The sequence below is a fragment of the Eptatretus burgeri genome, chromosome 6 (assembly GCF_056783735.1).
Source record: "Eptatretus burgeri isolate ZD-2024b chromosome 6, Ebu_testis_v1, whole genome shotgun sequence".
Taxonomy (NCBI): domain Eukaryota; kingdom Metazoa; phylum Chordata; class Myxini; order Myxiniformes; family Myxinidae; genus Eptatretus; species Eptatretus burgeri.
In genome coordinates, this window is record NC_140966.1 from 101,169,446 (window position 1) to 101,196,610 (window position 27,165).

At 42.4% G+C, this 27,165-nt stretch overlaps 1 protein-coding gene across 1 annotated transcript in view; it reads right to left on the reverse strand.

The window, feature by feature from the left end:
- The window catches only part of LOC147025464 (adhesion G protein-coupled receptor L3-like), a 62,712-nt gene extending 35,830 nt beyond the window's left edge, over positions 1 to 26,882 (reverse strand). Inside the window, exons 1-3 of the mRNA XM_085886469.1 lie at positions 25,622 to 26,882; positions 18,245 to 18,402; positions 870 to 1,022 (exon numbers count right to left, since the gene is read on the reverse strand). Coding sequence (XP_085742595.1) covers positions 870 to 1,022; positions 18,245 to 18,402; positions 25,622 to 25,736 — 426 coding nt within the window. The 5' untranslated portion in view covers positions 25,737 to 26,882. The remainder of the gene's footprint in view (positions 1 to 869; positions 1,023 to 18,244; positions 18,403 to 25,621) is intronic.
- Positions 26,883 to 27,165: the final 283 nt, after the last annotated feature.

Consider the following 27,165-nt stretch of genomic DNA (forward strand, 5'->3'; position numbering starts at 1 on the left):
TAAAATAAGGAAACAGGATACGTGCTTTTGGCTTATTGGAGTTAGTCCGTCGAAGAAGGTCGAAAACCCGGTTCGATTCCCACAACTTTGAAAATTTGACCTTTGTGAACTTTAATGGTCAAATGTCAAGGATTATGACCTTTGTGAACTTTAATGGTCAAGGGATGAGTGAGATTATGCAAAATTTCCTCTGGAACATTCCAGGAACAATATAACGTCATATAGGCTATATGGCATTTCGCACTCCTCGGATTATCCAGACTTTGATGAAATCAGCGTAAAAACAAACTTGAAGGGGGCGCCACGGGCAAGGTGTTGGAGATAGAGCAAAATGGTTTCAAGACTTTCGGTGGGGAATGACCTCAAGATTGTGCATAAAAAATATTGTCATCCTCGCTCTCAAAGTTTGGGCGGTCGTATGATTTTTATGTCAAAATTCGCAATTTTCGAAGGTCGTGACCTTGTGACCTTGACCTCAGGACGAAAATGAAAAATCGAGCTCTGTGGGGCTATGCAGGTGCCATTGGACTAACCAAATACCAAAACCCCGGTCAGATTCGACAAACCCCCTCGGAGAAGATGCAAATTGAAATCGGCTTCCCCCTAAAAACACGTTTTTTGGGCGTGGCTCCGCCCATAATGGGCGCACCAGGCCCATTCTCAGGAAAACACAACCAGATCATAATATAAACCTCCCACCAAAATTTTTATCAGAATCGGATCAAAACCCACGGAGCTATGCTCGGGACAGACAGACAGACAGACAGACAGACAGACAGACAGACACACAACAATAACGAATATAGTGGTCACTTATTTTTTTTGTGAATTTTTTTTTGTGAACCAAAAATCATGATCATATCTCTTACCTCTGTTTTCGCCATCAGCACAGCAAAGTTTGTCAGGTGATTGCAGGAGCAGGTCACGTCACTGCTGTTTTGGGAAAGCACAGTGCAGCCATCGGTTGACCATGTATTGGTTTTCATGTCCCAGAATACGCACTTTGCCTTTTCTTTTTTTTCCTGCAGAAATAAGGAGCCAGATTGGAATGGACTGAAAAAGAAACACTGCCATTGATGATGCAAATATTCAAATTACATCCTGTATGCAAAAGTAGTGGCTCAATGTCACACAGAAGAACTAGAAGAGCACTCGTTAGAGCACACACCTCTACCATGCAATACCACGAGAACATATCTGGCCCAATACCTTTTTGAAATGTCATGCTATTTATTGTTTTTGGCCCTATCTCTCAATGATGAAGAATCACTTAAAAATTCTGGTAGTCTGATCCGGATCTGGATCTTCACCAAAACCTAATCAGTTCGTCCTCGTCACACACCCAACCTGTCCACAACTTTTTGACATATCCTGCACATAAGCAGACAAACAGACAGAAAGGGGTGAAAACATAACCTGATTTACCTTCAGTGGTGGAGGTAATAACTTTAACAAACCATTATATGTGAGGGAAATAATACCTCATGTGCAAGAGAGCGAAAGTATAATAGAGCCATCCCTGCCTCATCTTACTCTTCTATGAGCCAAGATCTTGTATTTTGGTGATCACAAAAAATAGATGGGGAATGGGGACTCGGTTGAGTGCATACCACCACCAGACTGGACAGTGGACAGTTTTCAATTTGCAGCTCACTGATAGGCTGGATCTGCATCCAGACCTGAACCAAAATAGAATCAGCTTGTTCTTGTCCATTACCCAATCCATCCACCAAGTTTTGTAATAATCCATCCATAACTCTGAGATATCGTGCTATATATCGTTTTTGGTCCTTTCTGTTATTGGTGAAAAAAAAAATTAAATTCTTTCATCCAGATCCATATCTGGATATTCACCAAAATCTAATCAATTTTGATTTGTCACAAAATCCAACCTGTTCACCAAATTTTGTCTGAATCCGTCCATAACTTTTTGAGATATCGTGTTGTATGTTGTGTTTAGCCAGATCACTCAATGGTGAAAAATTATTTTAAAACATTCTCGAATTGTCATCTGGATCTTCATTAAAATCTAATCAATTCTTCCTTGTCACACATCCAACCTGTTCACCCAGTTTTGTCAGAATCTGTCCATAACTTTTTGAGATATCCTGCTCACAGATACAGACAGACAACAGATAGACAAACAAGCAAACAGAAAAACAAACAGACAAACATGGGTGAAAACATAACCTCCATCCATCTTCAGTGGCGGAGGTTATAAAAAAAAAAAAAGACCTCCACAAGTAGCCCAAGCTTTCAGCCACAAGCAGCAAACCACAACATATGTCCACTTGTCAACCTTTAAGCACTAACGAGAATGAAGTATGTTTATATTTTCGTTTCTTGGAATCTTTTATGGCATCAAGATGTTTTGTCAGATGTTGCTATTCCAAGGCAGACTATGGCAAGGAGAAGAAGAAGTGTATGTGAAATGTGAGGACGAGATAGGAGTTGGGGGGGGCGGGGGTGAGGGAGAGATATTGTGCGACAATGGGGGGGGGGAGGAGAAAGAGGGAGGCAGAGAGAGAGGGCGGGGGGAGGCAGGTGTAAGGTGAGAGGGGAGAGGATAGGCAAAGAGGATGAAGAAGAGAGAGCTCGGGGGGAGGTGGGGAGAGCAAAACCTCACCAAATGTTGCTATTCACTGTGGGAGGGAGGGATGAGTGAGTGAGTGAGTGAGTGAGTGAGTGAGTGAGAGAGAGACAGAGAGAGACAGAGAGCAAGAGAGAGAGAGAGAGAGAGGTGTGGGAGGAGAGGGCTGCATTTTATTAGGAGGGAGAGCGAGGAGGGGATGGAGTGAGAGAGAAGGGGGGGGTGGGAGGAGGAAGAAAAAAAAGAGATAGGTGTGGGGTGGAGATGGCGTTAGCAAAGATAATGATATGTGACGCTTAATGACCGAACACCAAAAAAAAAAAAAGAAGTCAGAACAGCTGAACACACAACAACACAACAGAGTTTGTAAAGTAATCCCCTGCCACATCTGCAAAAACTTTGATATTCAACTTCCAGAATTTTTTTAGGAAACGAAGGAAAGCAATCACTGAAAACAGACAGGTACGGAGAAAAAAAAAAAAAGAGAAGAAGGCATTGCTAATTGAGGCGTTACTACCAATGATTTTGGACTAATTATGCAGAAATCAAGAAAATGACCAAATACCAAGACCTCAAGCATGAAGTGAAAAGATCTTGGAAGCTGAAGAATGCCAAAGTTGTAAAAGTGATGATGAAGAACCTCAAGGGAATGATGAAAAAGAACCTCACAGAGATAATAAACACCACCACTGGGAATATTACTACAAATGAACTGCAGTTGGAAGCTGTCATGGGGCTCAGTATCGATCCTGAAGAGAGCCCTCGGCACAAAACTTTGAAAACAGAAAACTTCAAAGCTTGGTCCATGAATCGTGACCCCTTAATGAAATGAAGGTGGATACATTGAAACTGCCCTGGGAGGACTCCATTCCACATTCTGAAACCCCATATGGAGACACACACAAACTCTCACTCACACACACACACACACACACACACACACACACACACACACACACACACACACACACACACACACACACACACACACACACACACACACACACACACACACGCACACAAACAAACACATTTTGAGACCTGGCAGGTCTCTGTTGCACCTCCTGAAACCCACTCACATGTGGAAATAGCAGGCAACATCAGCAACTTGTTGGTACACACAACACACACACACACACACACACACACACACACACACACACACACACACACACACACACACACACACACACAAACAAACACATTTTGAGACCTGGCAGGTCTCTGTTGCACCTCCTGAAACCCACTCACATGTGGAAATAGCAGGCATCATCAGCAACTTGTTGGTACACACAACACACACACACACACACACACACACACACACACACACACACACACACACACACACACACACACACACACACACACACACACACACACACACACACACACACACACACACACACACACACTTCTGTTATGGTAAAACAGTTTATATACAGTGCGTCTGATATAATGGTGCAGAAGTCGTGATCTTATCATTGAGCTGTCTGATCTGGCTTTGATTCTCGGTCCGGTCATAAACTGTTGGGTTGGTGCCTCAAAGGCAGTGCGTTGCATCAAAAAGTGTTCTGTCCTCAGATGGAGGTTCAGCTTGGCGTCCCTATTTGCGAGCATGAGCTGTTGGAAGTCAAAGATCCCACAGTCCCTCTCACAAAGAGTAGGTGAGTGACCAACGGCATCATGGATAAATTTCAAATTCCTGCACAAGAAGGGCACAGGCATCAGGAAAATAGTCATGCCCCCGAGAAATGTTGCCACCTTTGTCATCTCAAAAGTTTCATCACCCCAACTTCATAACAGAAGTAGGATCATTGACAAAGGTTAATCATGCCACATTTCTCAAGGGCTTCACGCGCTCCTCCATGAGTCCTCTCCCAGGCTAAATTCTTCCCTATGCTCAGCCAATTCACACTCTTTCACCTTGCCTCAACCTGGTGAAATATAACCCAAAAACCTGCATCCACGAGGAGGAGGAAATTTTTCCTTGATTGTCCTGCTGAGTGTGGAGAGAAGTCATCATAAAGATGATGTTGTTGGTACTCAGAGTGCTCTGGGAAGTGATGATACTTCCACCAAACTCAGCAGCTCTGTTTGTGCGAAAGTCAAGTCTGGTGTTGGCTCATGTATCCCTCTGCACGTGTGAGTGCTTTGTGTTGCAATTCCTCCTGAGAGTTAGAGCCTGTAAAAAAAAAAAAAAAACAAGCACCAAAAACTGTGGTTTGCTACCTGGTTACAAGTCACATTTTCGTGCATGATAATGGAATATTGCATTGCATCACTTACCATGGCCTGCAAAAGTATTCACCCCCTCCAAAGTTTTCACATTTTGATGCCACCTGAGCTTATGTCATGATTCGTTCAAATCAAACCTAATATACAGTCTTCACAAACTGCTCCAAAGTGATAAAGCTAAAAAATAATTCAGATAAAATGTGAAAACTTTGATCAACAGAGAAAAATCAGATGATTCTCAGTTACATAATTATTCAAACCCTTTGCCTAATTAACCCTAAATAATTTCAGGAGCAAATTATTTGTTTGAACGGTTACAAAATAAGTGTAATAGATTTCATCCGAAGGTATTCAGTGATTTGTATTAAAAATTAATCTCCTCCACTTATCCGAGGAGTTTTAAGGTGCAACTCACTTGGGTCAACCAACAAGGAAAACATGAAGACCGAGGAGCTTTCCAAAGAAGTCAGACATAAAGTGGTGGAGAAGCAACGTTCAGGAGAGGGTTAGAAGATTTCAAAGTCACTCATTATCCCTTTGAGCATCGAGTAATCCATCATAAGGAAATGGAAGACGTATCGTACCATCCAGGCTCTACCCAGATCAGGTCGCCCATCCAAACTCAACAGCCGGGCAAACAGGAAACTGGTTCAGGATATCACTGTAAATCCAACGATGACTTTGAAACATCTGCAAGGCTCGATCTCCGAGACGGGGAGTCAGTGTTCATCAATCAACAATATCCTGTTCCATTCACAAAGCTGGTCTCTATGAACAGGTCACAATAAAGAATCCATTTATGAAAAAGCCACAACTAAGAGCTCGATTGGAGTTTGCGAAAAAGGATCTTAATGGTACTGCAGGCATGTGGAGAAAAGGTTTATGGTCATATGAGACAAAAATTGAACTTTTTGGTCTGAATTAAAAGCATTACATCTGGCGCTAGCCTAACAGACACATCACCTTGTCAACATCATCCCTACTCTCAAGCATGGTGGTGGCAGCATCGTGTTATGGGGCTGATTTCCATCAGCAGGGACTGGCAAGCTTGTCAAGATAGAAGGGACAATGGATTGTGTAAAGTAGAGGAGAATCCTTGATGAAAACCTGCTTGAGTCAGCCATGAATCTTCAACTGGGCAGGAGATTCCCATTTCAGCAGGACAATGATCAGAATCACAAAGCTAAAACCACACTGGAGTGACTGAATAAGAAGATAACAAATGGTTTTGTGTGACTGAATTAAAGTCCTGACTTGAACCCAATTGAACATTTATGGTGATACCTCAAGAATGCAGTCCATCAACGATCCCCATCAAACTTGGAAGAACTCGAGAAATTTTCATGTGAAGAATGGGAAAATATTTCACCATCTCACCGTTTAAAGCTGATAGACCGACCCAAAAATACTCGTAGCAGTCATTGGTGAAAAAGGTGCTTCCCCCAAGTACTGACCGAAGTGACTCAATACTTTTGCAACCAATGAATTTTGATTTGTACATGTTTTTTTTGCAGATATTCCTGACATGTAACCTCCTTCAACTATAACAGTGTTTTGTTTGATCACTTTGGTTATGAATAAAGAAAGTTCATTTGGAAAAACTGTTTCTGCACCATTTGTAATTCATCTAAATGTGTGATTATTAGTAGGGGGTGAATACTGTCGCGTCCCCGGAGTCGCAGCGGAACCACGAGGTAGGAGCTGTCTAGGGTTCCTCGTCGGACTCGTACATTTTAACCAGTCCCCTTAACCATTAAGCCAACACCAGGCTTATCCCATGCAATGTTCAAGTTCAATACTTCAATTTTAAACAATGAAGTTTTCATTTTTACAATCATTTTAAAAAGAGCTCCTGAGGCAGTCTTGTATACCTTACAAAGCCTGGTGTTGGCTTAGTGGTTCAGGTGGCTGGGATAGGATCGTAGGTAGGGTCCAGAGTTCGAGTCCCGTTGGCTGCTGAATTAACACCAAGTGGGGTTGATTCAGCCTGTCATCCCGCCGAGATTGGCAAAATGAGTACCAGTGGATTGGTAGTGGGGCACAGCATCAGTGGAAGAGCCGTGCTTCCAAGAAATGAGAGCTACGCCGGCAGCCAAGTTGTCATATAAACAAACAAAAATATACCATACCCTTATACATTGTAATAAGATGATATTGAGTCACAGTTTAGGAGAGAGAGAGGCTTAACTGATCACCAGAGAAGGCAGCATCAATTGACATGGTACATAGCCATATGGAGTCTTATTCTCAACCCTGATATACTGTTCCTTATCACATGTCATGCCCACTCGCGCAATATATCAAGCTATACTATATAATGGCTCTTGGAAGTATTACGAAAGGGATTTGTGTTCTGCAGTGTCGCAGTAAAAAATTCAAATGAAATAAAGGTTTAAAGAGGTATGAAGGTGTGTAAATAAATAAATAAATCCCTGGTTTCACCGCCGTATTACACCGAGTCTATTACATCACCCTATCTAACATGTGACGTTAGTTCTTCATGCCTGTAGTTTGTTTCCGTCACGAGGTCCTTAAAAGCAGTGTTCGCTGTTTGGAATGATTTAAAATTTTGTTTGACTGCCAGGCAGGAGGATAGAGTAAAAATATTATCTCACTCGTGGAAAGCACTCGTGAGTTTTTGATGAATCAATTTTACCTCTGGCTCACAGCCAGCAGAGACATGTCACTGCCAAGGTAAGTGAATCTCTCCGTGACCTCAACATTTCCACCACAAACGGGTACAGACAAGACAGCAGCATCCAAGATGTCATTGAAGGCTGGATGTTAGTTTTGACCCAGGAAACCCATAATCCCAGCGGCTCTGATTCCTCATTCAGCACCTCGAGGGCCCCAGAAAGGTTTTTTCAGACTCTCCACAAAGATGACTGCATCATCTGAGAAATCAAGGTCAGAGATCTTGACATTCCCAAAAGATGCACCGCAGCTTGATCTCTCCAACATCCTCCCCAGAATGCAGTCCATACAAGCGCTGAAAAGTGTGGGGGCCAGTACACACACCTTACGAACTCCAGTCACAACTGGAAATAAGTTGGAGATGGTTCCGCCACATCTCACTGCACTCTCAGTACCAGAGAAAAGTTCAGACATCAGATCGATCAGTTTCCCGTGGCACCCCACGAAGACTGAGAATCCTCCAGAGGGCATCCCGGGTCACTGAATTAAATGCTTCACAGAGATGAACATATGCTTGCATGCAGCCCCTGCCGAAACTCTCAACTCTGTTTGGTGAGGACCAGAATGGCAAGGATACGGTCAATCGTTGACCTCTTTGGTGTAAAGCCTGACTGCTATGGGCACTGGTTCTCAAGCAGATGATGGCAAACCCTATCAAGGATTATCCGAGCAAAGACCTTGCCCAGCACTGAGAGCAGCGTCAACCCTCAGTAGTTGTTGCAGTCTTGGTGATAACCCTTTCTTTTCCAGAGAGGGACAATAAGGCCCCTCTTCCAATCAGTTAGGATGATGTCTGTGTTCCAGGCAGAGCACAGAACTGCATGCAATGACACGAGTGCAGCATTTCCACCAGCCTTGAGAAGTTCAGCATGGATGCCACAGATCCCAGGAGCTTTACCCCATTTCAACTGGTTTACCACAGCCTGTGTTTCAACAAACGAAGGTGGATCACAGTTTATTGGAGGGTCATCAATCAGGATAGTAACACCCCTAACATCCAACTCAACATCTGGTGGATCAGCCTGGCAGAGCCGCTTAAAGTAACTGGCATAGTGGGCCTTCACTGTGGACTTCTCTCTCAAGAGCCCACCACCCTCCACTCTAACTGCAATACACCGAGGGATGGGCTTGGAGGAAGGCAATGCGTGAATTCCGCTGAAAGTAGGATGAGAATCACTTGACCCCAGGTGATGCTCTACCACCTCACAGATTCCATGCACACAGGAATCCTTGTCCACTCTCAGTGCAAGTACAGTTTTACGACTCAATTTCCTGAACAGCTGGGTTCTGCCATTAAGCCTGGTCCTGTGACTCTTGCCAATGGTATCCATTGTCCCTTGAAAGACAAAATTTTTCTTCGCCCTTTGGTGAATTCCAAGACATCCACCGGCAACATCAAGGATTGTGGCTTTGAAAGCACTCCACAACTCTTCAGGGTTTCCCAAAGCACTCAGACACCCCCCCCCCCAAATCCCCACTCAGCCTGTCCGCAAACTCCTCAGCTACCCTCTCATCCTTGAGCTTGCCAACATCCAGCTGAGACTGGGATGGTACCATTGTCCCAGATTTAATCTGCAACTTCAGAGTTGCAACCACAAGCCTGTGGTCGGTATTGAGGAACTGTACACTCTGGTAGACCCTGCAGTTCTGGATCATCCTCCAGCAACCATAAATAAGCACATCGTCACTCTCCTTTGCCACACCACCAATGTTGGAATACCGAGTCCAGCAATGAGCCTGTGAGCATTGACACCATGAACCAGCCACCCTAAGTCCATATCTTCTTGCAAAGTCAAGGAACTTAGTGCTATTTGGTTCACAATTCCAGACCCATGGGGACCAACACATGTCTCATTACCATCCCTATCAGTTCCAATCAATGCCTTGAAATCCCCAAAGTGCGTGGCATAGAATGCGTCCTTCAATGTGAGATAACTCGCCTCAGTCGGAGCATTTACAGACGCCAGAGAAACGACACCCAAGGAGCGATGAATCCTTGGTGTCATAATATGCTCATGGACCGGTGTTACCTCAATTACTCTTTTAATCAGCTTATTGGACACAGCCACAGCAACTCCTTGGGAATGATAACCATCAGAGCAACCAGACCAATATTAGGTGTCACCACCTGCCATGATCTCCCCACGATCCGGTCTGTGAACCTCAGGGAGTGCTGCAATACCTATGTTCGAATGCTTGAGCTCAGATGATAACAAAGACAGGTGATCATCCTCTCTTAGGGATAAGACATTCCAGGCATCCACCTGAAGTGACCTCCTTGGGTTAATCGAAGGAGACCTCCGTCTGGTGGATGACACATCAGAACCACCCCGCCAAACACTACCACAATCTAACCTGGGAATGTTTACCCTGTGGTTTTCCTCCTGTCATCAGAGAGTGAGAGTCCCAAATGATTTGCCCAAATCCCTTCATCTGATGAGCTGCCCTGCAGAGGGCAGCTGCACAGGAGGGACTCCACGGAGTGGGTTTTCAATATTCTTTATGGTTTTCTTCTGTTTTGCGGAGTGAAGGGTTTTACGATGGCCGGCTTGCAAATCCTGCCACCAACCTCCGAAAAGAAAAGTAACCCAACTGCAGGAGGACGTCCACAGACACAGTTGGGCACTAGATATGGATGTCCGTTGGCTCACAAGGAGCTCCTCCGCCCTTTGACAGGTTTTGTTTTTAATCCTGCTGGGTGTCCATATCCATACACCCTCCTCACCAGGAAATCTGGTGGTGGAGACGGTTTAGTGGCCGACAACCCGACCATGGAACAGGTTAGTACAGGTTTATGTGATACCTCAAGCAAGTCAAAGATCTGATCTGACAATTGAGAGGGAGGGGAGACGATAAAAGCAGGCATGGCCATTGGGTAGGGGGGTGAGGGGAGAGGTGGGAAGAGGGGAAGGATGAGACTCGGTAGTGGTTTGGTGAAGACGGGAGAAGACAGGGGGAGAAACAAGATTTGAGGTTTTGGAAAGAGGAGGAGGTGTGATGAAAGGAAAGAAAAAGCATGTTTGAGATGGTGAGGAGTGTTGTGATTGGGAGTGTGAGATATCTCTTCGGTTAAAACGGAGACAACAGAGTTTGAACACCACACAATTTGGGACACCAGAGGAGGAGCTGTTAGTAAAGCAGAGAACAGTGGAGAGGTGCAAAGAGAGGGGGTAGAATGAGGATCTTGATGGAAGGTGTAAGGAGAGGGTCTTAACAGGGAATGAGTTCGGAGGAGGTTGATTTAAGGAGGTGGGGGTGAATCGACACTGAAGTTGGAAAAAAAAAGGAATGATTGACGGAATACGAACATGCATTGCAAACTGGAATGTTTGAAAATATTTAAGTCAGAGATACGTTTAAGGACATGAGGAGAATGGTCAACAAAGAGACGTTAAGAGAATGAAGAAAGGAAACGCTGCAACAGTTGGACTTTTTAAACATAGGATGAAAGGGAGGAGGAGGAGGAGGAGGAGAAGGAGAAGGAGAAGGAGAAGGAGAAGGAGAAGAGTAGTGAATTATGATAGAACACAAAGAACCACGTGGGTGAAAGAGAAAGATGAAACATTATAAAAGACCATTTTTAAAAAAAAAAAAAAAAAAAGAGGAGGCAAAATTAGGTGAAAGAAAGGATAAAGAAAAGATTGTGAAGATGTATGGTGAATATCTTTTTGATCAAAGTGGGATTGCAAATGCGGATCAGCAAAGAGTAGAAGAAGGAAGAGGAGGTAGAGGACATCAAATAGTTACAGGAGGTATAAGGTGAGAAGGGGAAAAACATATTTTTGTTTGTTTGTTTGTACATATTGTTGTGGATTTGGAAAGCTGTCGCACTCAACATTCAGGTCCTTCAGCTCAGTTATATCGGTAATTACATGTTGCCAGTTAGGGTCCCGACCCTAGTGTAATGGGTAATTTAATGTTCATGCACTGCGATTTGTATTAGGAAAACCATCTGCAGCAACAACAGCCACAAAATTCCCGTTGGTGGCGGACACGCTGCAGAACAGCGAGCGTCCCCTGCGCGCTCACTGCAATGCGGGCGTGTTCAGACTGCATCCCCGATCTGAATTCCTTGCCTTATATGGGCATAAAAGCAGCTCGCGGGGGGGGGGGGGGATGGAATGTGGCAGCCCCCACCGGCAGCGGCTGAGTCACAAAGGGAAGAAAAGGCACGCCTCCGAGGAATGACGGGGTGCGCATGCGCAGAAGGTCGTCCGGTGTGGAAAGGGCAGAGTTACGAGGAGGCGCCCCACCCCCCACCCCTTTCGGAGCGGGGCAGATAAAAATAGCGTGGTCTGCACGCGCACGGAGGTTCGTTCTGTTCTGGGTCTGGCGCGGTCGTCATTTTTCTCTCCTTCTGGTCCTGGCAAGGTGGTCGCGCACGAGTTCTGGAAGGCGGGACCCAGCCAGCCAAGAGAAAGGGAGAATTCTCCCAGTGTCGCAATCTCCTCATCCTCCGCGCAATCGCAGGCCTGGGCGATCACTTCGGCTCACCTTTGCCCGGCTACGGTTGCGCCGCGCGAGTCCCCGGCGACCGGAGCTCCTGGAAGGCGGGATTATCCAGCCGCGCATTGATGGCCAGGTAGCCAGCCATCCTGGTCCTCAGCTCCCCTGTCCTCTGAGCTGAAGGCCGAATAAAGGCTCCAGCCACACCATTTCTGTCTGTGTGTGCATATGTCTGTTTGTGGCGCCAGTCTGGATAAGTAGAATTGTTGTTAAGTGCATGCTCGTTTGTACATTCCGCATAGAACCGGCTGTAGGCTTTGCTCGCGTCTTGTCCCTTTTCCCCCATTGATTGCTTGCCTACTGTATAAATAAACCCCAATTGTTAAATGTATTCAGCTCGTCGTGTCATTTCTGCATTGACTGAGCATGTCGTATGTGTAAGGGATTAATTATCCATTGCCAGGGTCACAAGATAATCGGGCCGGCGGAATTCGGCGATACCACCGCTCGGCTAAGCACACGGAACGGGCTCACTTAAGCGGCTTGCTTCCGTACGAGTTCCGCCAAGTGAAGTACCCCGGTAGCTGGATCACGTGGGTACTTAGGTAAGTTGAAGTTGGCAATTAACCCTAACCCACATGATCTACCCATTGGCGTATTTCGGTCTAAGAGAACCAGGACCCGTCTTCTCCGGACTTTTCTGGAGAAGTACGATCTATATTCTGGGCGATCGAGCCGAGGCGACCACGGCTCCATCGAGGGTCGTGCTCGTGGCGACGCGTCAGCGAGAAACCACAACAATATATCGATTTTTTTTAAGACATGAAACAGAAGGTATAGTTAGGAGGAATTGAAGGAATAGTGGAGGGATTGTGGTGAAAATAAAAAAAAACTGAATGTAATCAGTAACAAACACAAGAAACATGACCATGCACACAAATGAGGAAATGATTAGGCCTCAAGGAGCTCAATATGAAAAGTCTGACGAACACTCACAAATTGGCACAAGTTTTAAAACAAAACCAAACCACAAACACACAGTAAACACGGAGAGAACAAAACAATAAAATCGCAACAAAAAACGACCAGGAAACTTATTTTTGAGAAAGTTGGCAGAGACCATGAAGAACGCCACTGTCGCTCAAGAACCGGAACCGGAAGTGAGACCCTGATAACTTTAAGACATTTATACCCCTTAAGTCCCTTTTAGATCTCTGAGACCTGAACAGCATTTAGACCCTTTACACCCTTCAGACAGATTAGATAGCATAGATCCAGATAATTTCAAGCTTTCGACCACTTGGACCTTTTTCATCTTTGAGAGATTAGACCCTTTTGACCCCTAAGATACCAACTACTATTGGAACGTACGCTTTTGACCTTCAGACCATGTTGAACCTTTTAATTGCCCACAACGCAAACATCTATCATCTTCTTACAAACCACAGACTATACTTTTTTCCCAGGAAGTGATGCGCAAACTCAAACCACCCAGGGGTGGGTACTCTGCTCAAACTGCATATAAAACTGAAAAACACAGGTGGGCGGTGACCCTCATCGAGATGAAGTCTTGGTCATCTCCTGTGAGTTTGTCTCTCAATTACATCCTGTTTCAACGTGAGACTGTGTAGATGGACGTCTATTAATTACTTTTTATGGGACCTTGACGACGTCTATCAATTACTTCTATTAACTTCAGACTATTACAACATACCTTTTGGATATGTAGACCTTTAGAACCCTTACACCTCTTAGACCCCTTAGACCCTTAAGACCCTGAAGACCCTTTTGAACACCAAGACCCTTTAAGATTCCTAAAATCCTGAAGATAGTTTATACCCTCAGACCCTTCAAGAACCCCTAAACCCTGAAGACACCCAAGACCCATCAGTTCCCTAAAACCTCCAATAACATTGAGACTCCTTCATTCCTTGCAGACCCCCAAGACCCTTAAGACCCCGAAACAATTTAGACCCCTGAGAATCCCAAGAATCTTTAGACCCCTTCGACCCTTTCAGATCCCTAAGACCCCTTATAGACCTGAAGACACATAAGAGGACTCAGACCATTGAAACCCTTTATAACCCCAAGACCCTTTAAGACCCCAAAGACCCCTAAAGACCTTTTAGAACCCTGAAGACCCCTCTGACCCTTCAGACCCATTATAACCCTTAATACCCTAAGACCCAAAAGACCCAGTTAGACATCTGTCTGAACGACTTCTGCAATCGAACTTGAGATTCACCAGTCCTAATCAAAATGGCCCCCCATTGGGAAACCACCTCAACACCAAATAAGAGGGTGCAAGATATAATAAATTAAATTTATCTTTCTTTTCTTTTTTTTTTGGGGAGGGGGTGGGGGGGGTTCTGCTCCTGTGGCATGGGGAAAAGTCCCACATGGCTAAGAGAAAACGGTGTCCATGGCAGCAATTTCACCCCATTATAATCAAATGAGATATTTTTGTGATTTTATTATTGCCAAACCTCAGGAACTTTTCAAAATATCAGATTGAAACTTACGAAGCATATTTATATGCATATGTAGTATACGTGCATAAAATCTGGTCAAAATTAGTCAGATACCAGGCAAGGTTAATCCTGTCCAAAACATGTAAACACCTATTCGGCAGCAATTAGAAAATGTATCAACCATTTGTTATGCACAACATTCCATCATGTAAAACACTTGATAGGACAAATTTTCCAAATTACCAAATTGCTGTTTCCATAGCAACTATTGTATATTTGGATTTCACTAGCATCTTGCTGTGCATGATATCTTTCTTGTTTGTTTGTTTTTTCTGTGAGCATGATATCTCAAAACATTGTGGACGGATTCGGCCAAAATTTGGATGTTGGATGTGTGACAAGGAAGAATTGATTCGATTTTGGTGAAGATCCGGATCCGGATCCGGATCTGATAATTTTTTCGTGATTCTTCACCATTGAGAGATTGGGCTAAACTGATGTATAGCACAATATCTCAAAAAGTTGTGGACAGATGTGGATGAAACTTGAAGGACGGGTTGGGTGTGTGACCACGACAAATTGATTCGATATTTGATTCGTGAATTGATTGATGTCGATCCAAATCTGGATCTGACTACTAGAATTTCTTAAGTGATTCTTTTCCATTGAGAGATCGGGCTCAAAAAGGATATATAGCATGATATTTCAAATATATATTTGGCCAGATATGTTCTTGTGGATCAGGCATTACAGGGTGGAGGTATGCGCTCTACCAAGTGCCCTTCTAGTTTTAATTGTCACATTGGATAAGTTTTGGCTGCCGCCCACCTTCCTTGACATTTTCTCTTAATCCAGGAATTTAACCCCATTTTCCCATGAGGATTTAAGTAATATCTTTTGTGGTTTTGCATTTCTCGGCAACTTTTCAGGAACACAACCCCCATGATATTTAAAGGTTTACTGTAGACATATATACAGGGTGGCCACAGATAAAGAGGCCTCATGTGATTCACTGCACATTGGAGCAGTAAATTACAAATTTAAACCACATGAATGTTTTGTTAAGGGGCTATTGTTAGTGAAGCACCCACTTCCACTTTCCATTGTTTTGCATGTTTAGGGTTCCACTCAGTATTAGAGTTTATTTAAAATAGTGTGCATTTTATTTTACATTCCAAGGTTTTTAAAGAAACCCATATGGACCCTCCTTATAGTGAGCCACCCTCTATATATATTTTATGTATTATATATATATATATATATATATATATATATATATATGCACACACACATTTATACATATATACATACATACATACAGTTAAGGATGCCACCAAAATAGTCCTGTCAAAATTTATTTTATCAAATTCAAATTTTCTTTGAAAGATAAATTAAAGAGTCCTCCAAGCACAAGCTGTATTTTCCATTAATCACGTGACGAAAGCAATTCTGCACACTCAGAATGTACAGCACGGTAGGGGTATCAACTTGAAAAAGCACTTCACCTTGTTAAGGTTTGGGGAAGGTAATGATAATGTTGTGTACTTCCATTGGCAGATTGTGATACTTTAGCATGTATAAAATTTAGTGAAGCCAAAAGATGACAAATATTTGGATGGCAGTGCCAGACCCCACCATGCTTGTGCAATTACTGACTTCTTGTGAAATGATTACTTAACCCCACTTTTCAATTTGTGTGTGTGTGGGGGGGGGGGGGTAAATATACCATCACAACATTTCCATGGCCAGCAACGAGGCCTCGTTTAAATAAAATAGAGTACATCTGGGACATATCTTTGGGTGTATTTTATATATTTAATCTTTGGGTATGTATATTTTTGGGTGTATATTTAATGACATGGACCCTCCTGTGCAGATTCTGGCACAGTTGGGGGCTGATTTTCAACAGGAATAACAAAAAAACTCCGTTTGGATTCTCTCTGGCAGCAAATTTAGGGGATGAGGAGGAGGGGTGCTGCAATAATTCATTATAATAGTGCTTTTTAATAATTTTTTTAACATTGAAGGCTCCAGTCAAGGACTGTACAGTCCTCATCAAGGCCAGGCCTCAAATGAAACAAACAAAAAAAAAGCTGAAGAAATAAAGAAGTGAAGAGAAGGAAAAATAATGTAAAAGTTTTTGAGGAAATGGAAAAATCTTACTTCTGAAAAGGCAAGGTCATAACTGTTAGGAAAGACATAGCAAGATAAATAATTCCAGAGATTAGTGGTAAAGGGAAAGAAACAAACGTCATGAAGGCCGACTCTCGAGTCGCCACCATCTACGCAATAATCATGTGATGTTGTGACTTTCTGAGTAGTCCCTGGTCTAGGTAATGGCAGAAGACAAGCAGCCATTTCTCAGGAGCCGAAACCAAAGTAATGTCTATGGAAAAGGGAAAGAGAGCCAACATTCCAGCTTAATTCAAGCAAGTTGAGTTTTGAGGTCAGATTGGGAGAGTTGATAAGTCAGAATGCTTGAGACTCGACGCTGTCAAGTAAATATATAGAGATTGAACCTCCCGAAATGTGAGAGCAGTACTCGATTCAAGGGCGCGACGAATCAATAATTTGTATAATCGAGGCAACTGTTCAGACGAGAAGAATCTTCAACATCTGAACAGGATTCCTGGTTTCTTAAAGGCAGAGTGTTTGTCTCTTCGTCGAAGATTTTTCTTGCCACTATCCAATTACCAATCAGCTTGCTATCGCTTTTGTTGAAGCAAAATTGAAGCTTTTTCAAGTGTATTGGTCAGTCGATTTTATCATTCTATCTGTATGTTTGTCTGTCAATTGCCTACAGGTCACAATTTAAAATCGATCTTCACGAAACTTCATTAAGTTGTGGAGGTAGTCTCAACTGAGAAGCCTATTAATTTTGAGGTCAAAGGTCATCTTGAGGTCAAAAAAACAGCTCATATTTTTAACATACACAAACAAATGCCGTCAGATAAGACTCTCAGTTTAACGTCCATCCGAGGGATGGCACATATATGGATGAATCACCCTGCCTGTGAAATACCGGGATGACAGTTTTGCAGTTGGGCCAAGATTCAAATGCAGACTAGACAGCTTGGAGGTGAGTGTGCAAGTGTACATTGTGGTGAATTAACGTGAATTGAGGGACATGACGCGGGATCACATGTTGTGCGTCTCGCGTATAAGGGGAGGTCTCTCTGCGGCACGAGTGGATTGTCCCCGGGGCATTGCTATTGACATCGGCTGTCCACTTGATGCTCGTTAACTGAAGGTGCTCATTGACTGGTGAGAATGGAGATTATATCGAACTCCGTGCTTACGCGGATTTAGTCTGCAATGGTTAACTGCACATGTATACGTTTCTGCTTATGTACTCCTAGCTGAACCTGTATTTCCTGGTGTGCCCACAGAAGCGGCTCCAATCAAATGGAATAAAGCCTAAACTCTGAAGGTTCATCTCTCGCTCTCATTTGTATGCATAAATGTGCAATTCATATCCATCACATTTCATCATGCAAATTTGTAACTTAAGCTCCACTGGCATCATGTTGTCTTTTCAAGAGAATGAAGAGTAATATTGTGGCATACATTTCTGCCTCACAGCAGATTTAGACATTTTCTGAGACCGTTTCAGCTTGGCTTATCTCAGATTAAAGTGGGACAAGTGGACGAGCACTCGTTTGAAATTGGAGAAAAAAAAACTTCCAAAAGAGGTTTTCTTCGTGAGCATTTGTGACTGAGGAATGTGTTGTTGTCACATAGATCTGGACATGACATGACCAAGTTTACAAGAGTAATAAAAATCATCATAACAGTAACAACATACCGTTGGGAGGATCCGGAGTGTGTACGTTATATTGTTCTTGAGCAAGTTGTTAGAGTCACCAAGTATCAAGGAAATGACAGGAGAAACAAGACGGTTGTGCTCTCCATCTGGAATCTGTGAGATGTTGCGGTAGAGTGCAGTCACCACTCGAGCAAATCCTAGCAGAAAAACATATTTTCACCTTCAAACAGCAATTTTTAATCTTCATCATAATGATATCCATTTTAAATGTTCAAGGGTTCACCCTAATCTTATAAACTATAGTTGTTTCAAATTCAAAAAGAGAAACAGGACAATTCCGCAGTATCGTATTCACCGCTAAGCAGTCTGGTCCTGATTTTGATTCTCATTGGAACGACATCAGATTGAAAGTAACTTACACCAAGGCTGGCAGGAGGCATTGCATTACGATGCACCACATATTTTAGAGAAGACAACAAGCTGGCTATTATTTGTTCCAACCAATTGGTTGTATTCCTTGTTGGCCCCTTGGTTTTCAGCCGATGCATTCAAGCAGGAAACACTTGACTAAGAGTACAGAAATACCTCATTAGTGCTCAGGATGCGTTCCTGGAGAAGAGAGCGCTAATTACCTCTGCCACCGAAGGTGAAGGAGGTTATGTTTTCACCCCTTTTTGTCTGTTTGCTTGTCTGTCTGTGTCTGTCTGTTTGCAGTATATCTCAAAAAGTTGTTGGCGCATCCGGATGAAATATGGTGGGCAGTTTGGGTGTGTGACAAGGACGAACTGTTAAGATTTTGGTGAAGATCCGGATTTGGATCCGACTTCTAGAATTTTTAAAGTGATTCTTCACCATTGAGAGATCGGGCCACAACTCCCTATCATATAGCATGATATTTCAAAAATGTATTGGGCCCGATATGTTCTCATGGATCAGGCATTACATGGCAGAGGTATGTGCTCTACTACTATAGAGTGAAATCATAAGCATTTAAAAGCCATACCTTTTATTCTCGAACATTTTCATAACTAACAAGAAAAAGATGCCACAATACATCGCTGAGATACCAGATCGAGAGATCACAAAATTGGCGATTTGTTCATCCATGGAATTGTTGATAAATGTCATCATGCCGATCACAGTAACAGCTGAAGCAATTACAAGGATTCCAATGGAAGGAAGCGACATTCTCTCTTGACTATTTTACCCATACCACAACAACAACAAAAAAATTTTAATCGAATTTTAAAAAAAGAACACCACAAAGGACCATTGAATCATGATGTCAGATTGGCATGACAACACATAGCCTAGTTTTACACTTGTAGAAAATTGCCACCGCAAATTTGTGAACATGGTACAGTGTTTCGTTCCAGATTGTAATCACGAATCGAAGAGTCTGACCTGCAGCTTTTATCGTTTTTTAGAAGGAACCAAATGTTTAGCAATGATGGTTTAAAGTTTAAATCGTGATCATCATATTTGTTTAAACTTTAAACGAATAAGATGATCACTTTTATTCTTCATCTCCCTTCTCTTCCCTTCTTAAGGGGTGAGGTGCAACAACGCAAAGCTTCTGCCCTGCCTTGACCATGATACTCCTCCACTTCCCCCTGTCCTCAGCCAACCCTCTCCACTTTTCAACCACCCCCACATTTTCGATATCCTTCCTCAGAGAATCTTCCCACCTCAACCATGGTCTACCTCGTTTTCCTCCTACCTTACTCCCTCAACCTACCCACTCTCTTTGGCATTCTCTCTCCCTCAATCAGCACCACGTGACAGGTCGACTTCAGCCAGCTTTTTACCAATCTTCCCTGTCAAGCTCATCTGCACACAAATCTCCTCGCTCATTTCATCCCGCATCCTTCCATCCACCCTCGCAATGTTCCTGACAGTTGTTTGCATAGAGCTGCAACGTCTGTTGTTGTCTGTTTGTCAGTGCCACCGTTTCAAAACTGTAAAGATAAGCTGACGCCACAAAAGACACCATAACTTTCCCTTTCAATTAAGTTGATATATTTCTGTCTGCTAATTATATTCTATAAAAACAAATTTAAAATCATTGTGAAAAGTTGACATCACAAAAATTGCTTCCTCACCCTGTCATTCCATGTATTATGAAGCCAAGGTCATCCAGGCCATGCAATTAAAAAAAAATATATATATATATATATATATATATATATATATATATATATATATATATATATATATATATATATATATATATATATATATATATATATATATATATATATATATATGATGTTTCTTTAATTTCATTCCTACCAAGACATGCAAACAGACACCCAAGCACGAGTTCATGCGTGCGTAACTGTCACGTCATTTATTTTTCTACGTCTGGTTGGTTAGTGGTTCAAACCAAGCATTGCATTACCTTTACAATTACCTGCACATTACCTGCACATTACCTGCTTTACATTACCTGCACAAGTGGTTTTCTGGGGATTCCATTCCTGCATGTTTTTTCATTTAAAATCTTATAAACACTGCAATACAAATGGTAAACAACAGCTCGGGGAATTCAAGGGCTGCCTGTGTATCTGCCACTCACAGCGTCGCCGCCGATACGGATGCTGTGCAAGTTACGATGGCGCTTATGCCTGTCGAAGTTAAGGCCCGGTCACACCTTGACGTTTTAGCCAGCGATGGCAACGTATTAAAATGTATGTAAAACGCTGGCTGACGTTGAACTTTTGATGTTTTTTTTTTTAAGATTCGGACGTATTCATAACGAGTTGGTCGTATGCATAACATATTAGTAATGGACACAGAACGTTTCGTTGTGTTATAGATAACTTATACCAACGAATGCTGAACCTGTTGTCGGCCCACACAACCTATGCCCAACGATAGTCTAACTTAGACATAGCGTGTTGCATGCATCGCCGACGATGTCGTGACGTAGCCTATTAAAAGGCTGACGCACAACGATTCGAATCATAACTGCCGTAGAAATGGAAGTGACAACATCGCGGTCACACCTTGGCGATCTTGCCAGCGTATGCCGACCTAAGAAAAATGTGTCTAAAACGTTGGGGGCACGTCAAATACGGTATGAGTAAGTTTGGTATACGTGAGTAGAACGCTAAAGTACGCTATCATACGTCGTAGTAAGTAGAGTACGTCAAGAAATTTTAAACATGTTCAAAATTTTACGACGTACTCGGCGTATGACACACGTTCCGCATGCCATGGGGATAAGTTTTACACACGATATGTGGACGCTTACACACGTCCACAAAGGCTACTTATAAGCTACTCATAAGTCGAAACACGTCGCGGTAATGTCTTTTTTACGCGAAACTTATTTCTAACTTATGTTTTACGCGCTTTGAACCAATTCTTTACGTAGTCCCAACACACATCGACGTATGTAGACGTATTCCAATGACGTCTTCCGGTCGACAAAAATTTTTTTTATGTGTTTCTAGCTTACAACTGCCATATAAAGACGTGTTCCCAGCGGTTTTGGGAATTGGTATATAAAAATGCTGCTCATAAAAGGGGAACCCAACAGTGTTTTCGAGTCCTTTTTGAGTCGATGTCCATGTCAGCAGTAACAGTATCAGTATCAGTATCAGTATTAGTATTAGTATTAGTTTGTTCATGTTGGCAGTAGTAGGTGGGTGTGAGGGGGGGGGTGTGGGTTATGATGGATCCTCCTTGCGTCCGCGTGTCCACGGGTAGGTTCGTAGGCTGCCACTCAACGATTTAAATGGCTGCATCTCCACTATTGAAAGTAGACGCTTGCGCTCAACAATTGGATTTTTTTTACACTCAACGACTTTTAAACGGTACCACTCAGCTATTTTCATTGTTTACAATGAACGATTTAAATTGCTGTCACTCGCCTTTTTTTTTTCTTTTTTTTTTTGACGCTGGGGTTTGGAAATTTGAAGCGTTTCTATTGAACGTGCTAAATCGCTCAAACCCCACTATTGAAAGTAGACGCTTGCGCTCAACAATTGGATTTTTTTTGCACTCAACGACTTTTAAACGGTACCACTCAGCTATTTTCATTGTTTACAATGAACGATTTAAATTGCTGTCACTCGCCTTTTTTTTTTTGACGCTGGGGTTTGGAAATTTGAAGCGTTTCTTCTGAACGTGTTAAAACGCTCAAACTCGACTATTTTAAATAGACGCTGCCGATGGACAATTGGAATCATAGCCAAGCTAGACATCGAAGTGTGAACATCCTCGTCATGCCGAAGAAAAGTTTGAAGAATGCTGCAAATAAGTGTCCTGGCCGTGGCCATGGACGCTGACGCAAGGACGATCCATTATACCGACGTCTTTCAGCCTATGAGTAACTTAAAAGTAACGTCTGTCGACGTGTGGCAACGATCGCGTAACGTGCCAACAACACGTTAATCATAGGTTAGAAATAAGTTTCGGGTACGCTAAACATTACCTCGGCGTGTCTCAACTTATGATTAACTTACAAGTAGCATGTGTTGACGTCTGTCAACGATCGCAGACCGTGCATACAACTTGTGGCCAGCGTAGCGGAACGTGTGAGTCATACGCCGGCATACGTCGTGAAATTTCAAGCATGAAAAAATTTGAGGACAACCGAAAAGTACAACGTTTAAAGCCAGGGTACAACGACGTATGGCAGTGTTTTTCAGCGTGCTCTCAATGTTATCAAAACTTACCCATAACGTATTCAACGTGTGCCAGCGTTTTAGAAAAAAAATTCAAAAATCGGCATACGTTGGCTAAAACGTCAAGGTGTGACCGGGCCTTAAGTTTAACTGGCTCCACTTCTCCCATGCATTGCTCCTTGAACGAGTTAACTTTGTTTGAGTTAATGAAGTGGTGGACTGGGCAAAAGCTTTTACCCTGTCTGCATTGTTGAGAATTGTTCTAATGGTCGACCGAGCCAAGTCTATCGCACAACCCACTTCCACCTGAATGGCTCAGAGCATGTGCATTCTGCAAGCAATGGTGGGGGTTGCGTTAACTCAGCGAGCACTGCGTGGTATGGATTTCCTTCATTTTTTTTGATAAAAACAATTATCCAGGATAATGAGCTCTATAAGCAATCAGCATTATATGGGGTAGCACTCAGCGAGGTGTCACTGCATTAGCTACGGACACTATAAAAACAAATGATGTCGATATTTAAAAAAATAATAATTGACATCCATTATACTCTGCCTCTTGTCAACAAAAGTCAACATCAAATTTCAACCTCCATCGAATATATTCAAGATATAATACTCAGTGTAATGAGCACCTTCCACTTGTCTTAAAGATCAACTATAATCTGAAAGCATTTCGTGCGATCTCAGTGTTACTGTTTATCAAAAACAAAGGAAGATTAACAGCAATTAAATGAATTAGAAACATAACCAAAGCAGTATTTTGTTTTGGTGTAACTGCCTATTGCGTTGAAATGCTTCCTCCAATGTGAATTATTACAGATGATGTTGTTCTTCCATTCGAGTAGTCTCCTGGCAGACATTTGGACAATGAACTGAATGGCTGTCAAGGTCAATGTGTTTCAGAAACACTCAGCCAAATGTCTCATAAAGCTATTTTAATATCTTTATTGTTTCACTGACGACACAAGGTTGCTACTCCACCCTGGATTCATTGTTCGTTTATTTTATTAATTTTAAAAGTTATACAAAGAGCGTACAAATTCAAAGGAGTTTGAATCCCAACCCAGCTATAAACTGCCATCCTGGTGTTTTACAGTCAGGGTGATGTATCAATGCGTGCGTAGTCGCTCGGATGGACGTTAATCTGGGCGTCACATCTGCCGGAATTAGTTGGTCGATGTTAAAGATCCCATGATGTCCTTCACAAAGAGGAGACGAGCTATTGCCGGCATCCTGAACAAATTCCAGTCCTAACCTACAGAGAGCATTGCTTCAGCAGCACAGCCGCACCCTCAACCAATGGTGCTATACTGCAGCCTTGTGCTGCATACAAGAGAAGATTGCAAAAGTTCATTAACCCAGCAAACATTAGGAACTACATCAAGATAAAATAAGCAGACTATTGTAAAGTGAATGTTCCAAATATATATTTTTAAGTCGATAGACAGCATAGCTTCAAATTAAATAAATTAACCTTGATAAATGAAGGGCATTTATCGATTCCTTAACAGTTCACAAGAAAAAATGTAATAACTAATTAGAAATGACTTGAGAAAGGTGAAACAAATGAGTTGGTAAAAAAAAAACGACTAAATCACTAATCTTTTATATTATTTCCGAGTTTGTGGTTTCGTGTCGCGCTATCTTCGACTTTGTTCTGCGCTCGAGTAACGTGATATTCGGCTTACATTATCTCAAAGACCATATGAGGTGCATGGTACAAAAAAAAGTAAATAAAATGGTTCTGAAATAGTGAAATCGTATTCCACTTACTGCATTAAAGTAAAATTACTACTGATACTCTGCATCAGTTCCTTTCTCAAACACACCCACCCCAACATGTCGCGCAGAGCGCGGGTTATGCTCGTATTATTATAAAATCCAGGAATGAAGAAACAAAGAGAACAGAGATTTTTTTGAGAAAGGAATATGAATACAGAGGAATAGAAAAAGAAAACGAGGGTGATGTGAACTGAAAGATGCACCGAACAACAGCGATCCCTTGTTTTATTTTTGGTATATGTATAAAAATGCAGCTAAAATTATGGTGAAATTGCACACAAGACATATTTGATCATGTTCATTGATATTTATTTCAGGTCAAAGGATTTCTGATCATCGGTATTTCAGCTGATTGGTCCTCTTACTTTCAGTGTTTTGTTTTGGAACTTGTGTTGAGGTCTATCATGAATATCAACGAGCCTGATGTTGGCTTCGCAGTTAGGGTGGCTGGCTTGTGATCCTCGTGTCCTGAGTTTGAGCCCTGTCGGCCACTGAATTAACACCAGGTGCGGTTGACTCAGCCTGTCATCCTTCTGTGGTTGGTGACATGAGTACCATTGTACTGCTAATAAGGGCTGTGTGCTAACTGTAATAAGGACACGTAGCTGTGTCCTGAACCAGTGATGCAACCAAGTGGCTACAAGGCTGCACACAAGAGTGTGCGTGTGTGTGTGTGTGTGTGTGTGTGTGTGTGTGTGTGTGTGTGTGTGTGTGTGTGTGTGTGTGTGTGTGTGTGTGTATATTAACACGTCGATGAAAAATGAGGTTGTACGTGCATTCCATAGAAAGACATTCAGAAAAGTATAATTTGGGAAAAAGGTTATAAATTAAAACATATTTGAGGTGTTCATGATTTCAACTCGTCTCGTGTGTTTATCATTTAAAATGATTTCAACATGCCATTCGTAGAGACTTCAACTGGTCTCCTTCCTTTAAAATAAGGAATAGGATCATGCCTCGATACGAACACAGTAATACACAACAGGAAAAGGCTCACCATTCTTGGAATTGGCTTTTAACATTGACTTGGAAATGGCTATTGACCCCAAGCCAGGTTTTCCAAAGGTCAATGACTCAGCATCAGCAGTTGTGTTGATAACATTCACCGACATTTCTGTAAAATACCAAAAAACGATAAATTATATTCATGACAGGCTCAGGGTACGAGACTCAGCATTATCTCAGCTCAGCGTATGAGACCCACCATTGTCTTATTGTCAAGGGCAAATATATGTAAAAATGAACGGCCAAAATAAATTGAAAGGAATTGCCACTCTCGGGTAAGTGCCAAAACTGACAGCGGATTGGGTACATCGTGAAACGCATTTGTTGATGGAGAGCTGAAAAGCAACTGACCAACTTAAAAAATAATAATAATAATAATAATTCACACAACCTCTGGATTTGTTTCCATAAATACAAAATATTAACACAACTTGATTATGACGGCATTGACAACCGACCAGTCTCCAAGCAAGAGGTCATGTAGAGGTGACGTTACTGGTTGGGTATACTGTATGTTTGTTCCTGGGAAAAGAGCATCAAAGCACAATTATGACACCACTTCCACGTTTGGCCATTCTCATCCAAAAGGCCAATATCATCCGTTTCCTACATTGTTTTTCTCAAAAGATGTGATTCCAGGGATTTAGGATAAGTAACATGACAAATCAACATCTTATAACATTTGCCTGTGCTGGATTTATTAATCTGGAATTTTTTTTTTATCTTTTCTTATCTATTCAACAACTATCATAACACAACACAGTGTCACTGACTTGTGTATTATGCAAAATCAGGAAAAAGGTGAACCTCAGGTAAAGGTGCTTGCGTCAACACCACCTGGGACTCCGGACCTTTTCACAGACTCCCAGGCCGTTTTCCCCAGGAGGGGTACTGGCTGTTTACCGGTCGGCTTTTCGAGTCGCCTGTGCCCCCACAAGAATATTACACATATTACAACACCCACAAGAATGTTACACAAAGTGGTCTGCTTTGCCCTGTGGGGAACTGCCTTTTAGGAACCCTCATATTTGACCAGGAAATCCAACCGTGTCAATATCATTCAAGTAATCACAGGGCAAACCACATTTGTGGAACTATCACAAGGGAAAGCATTAAATCCACCAATGTGGTTAACTTCTGGCACATGTGTAGTGCTTGGATCTCCTTGATGTTACAAATCTAACACTACCTGTGTTGAGCCAACCACATCTCCAACCTGGTTTACATTGATAGACATCACCTCAGAACTATTTGGAGAACAAAAACATTTCTCCACCACAATTGAAGTAACGTACAAGGCATATCCACCAGGCAGGACCTTGAAATGTGGCTCCCATCTGTCAATTGCACATATTGCTGCTGCGTCTCATCTTTCAGCTTTGAAAGCTGGTGGATTCAAGACCAAAAGAGTAGTTGGTGTTCCTTGGCAGAAAGATTAGTGTTTGGAGACCACTCCACTTAAACCTCTGCTCAGGTAGATGGCCTTGCATTCTTAAACCATCTCAAATCTTGTCTTGTCCTCTCTGTCCTTCAGCA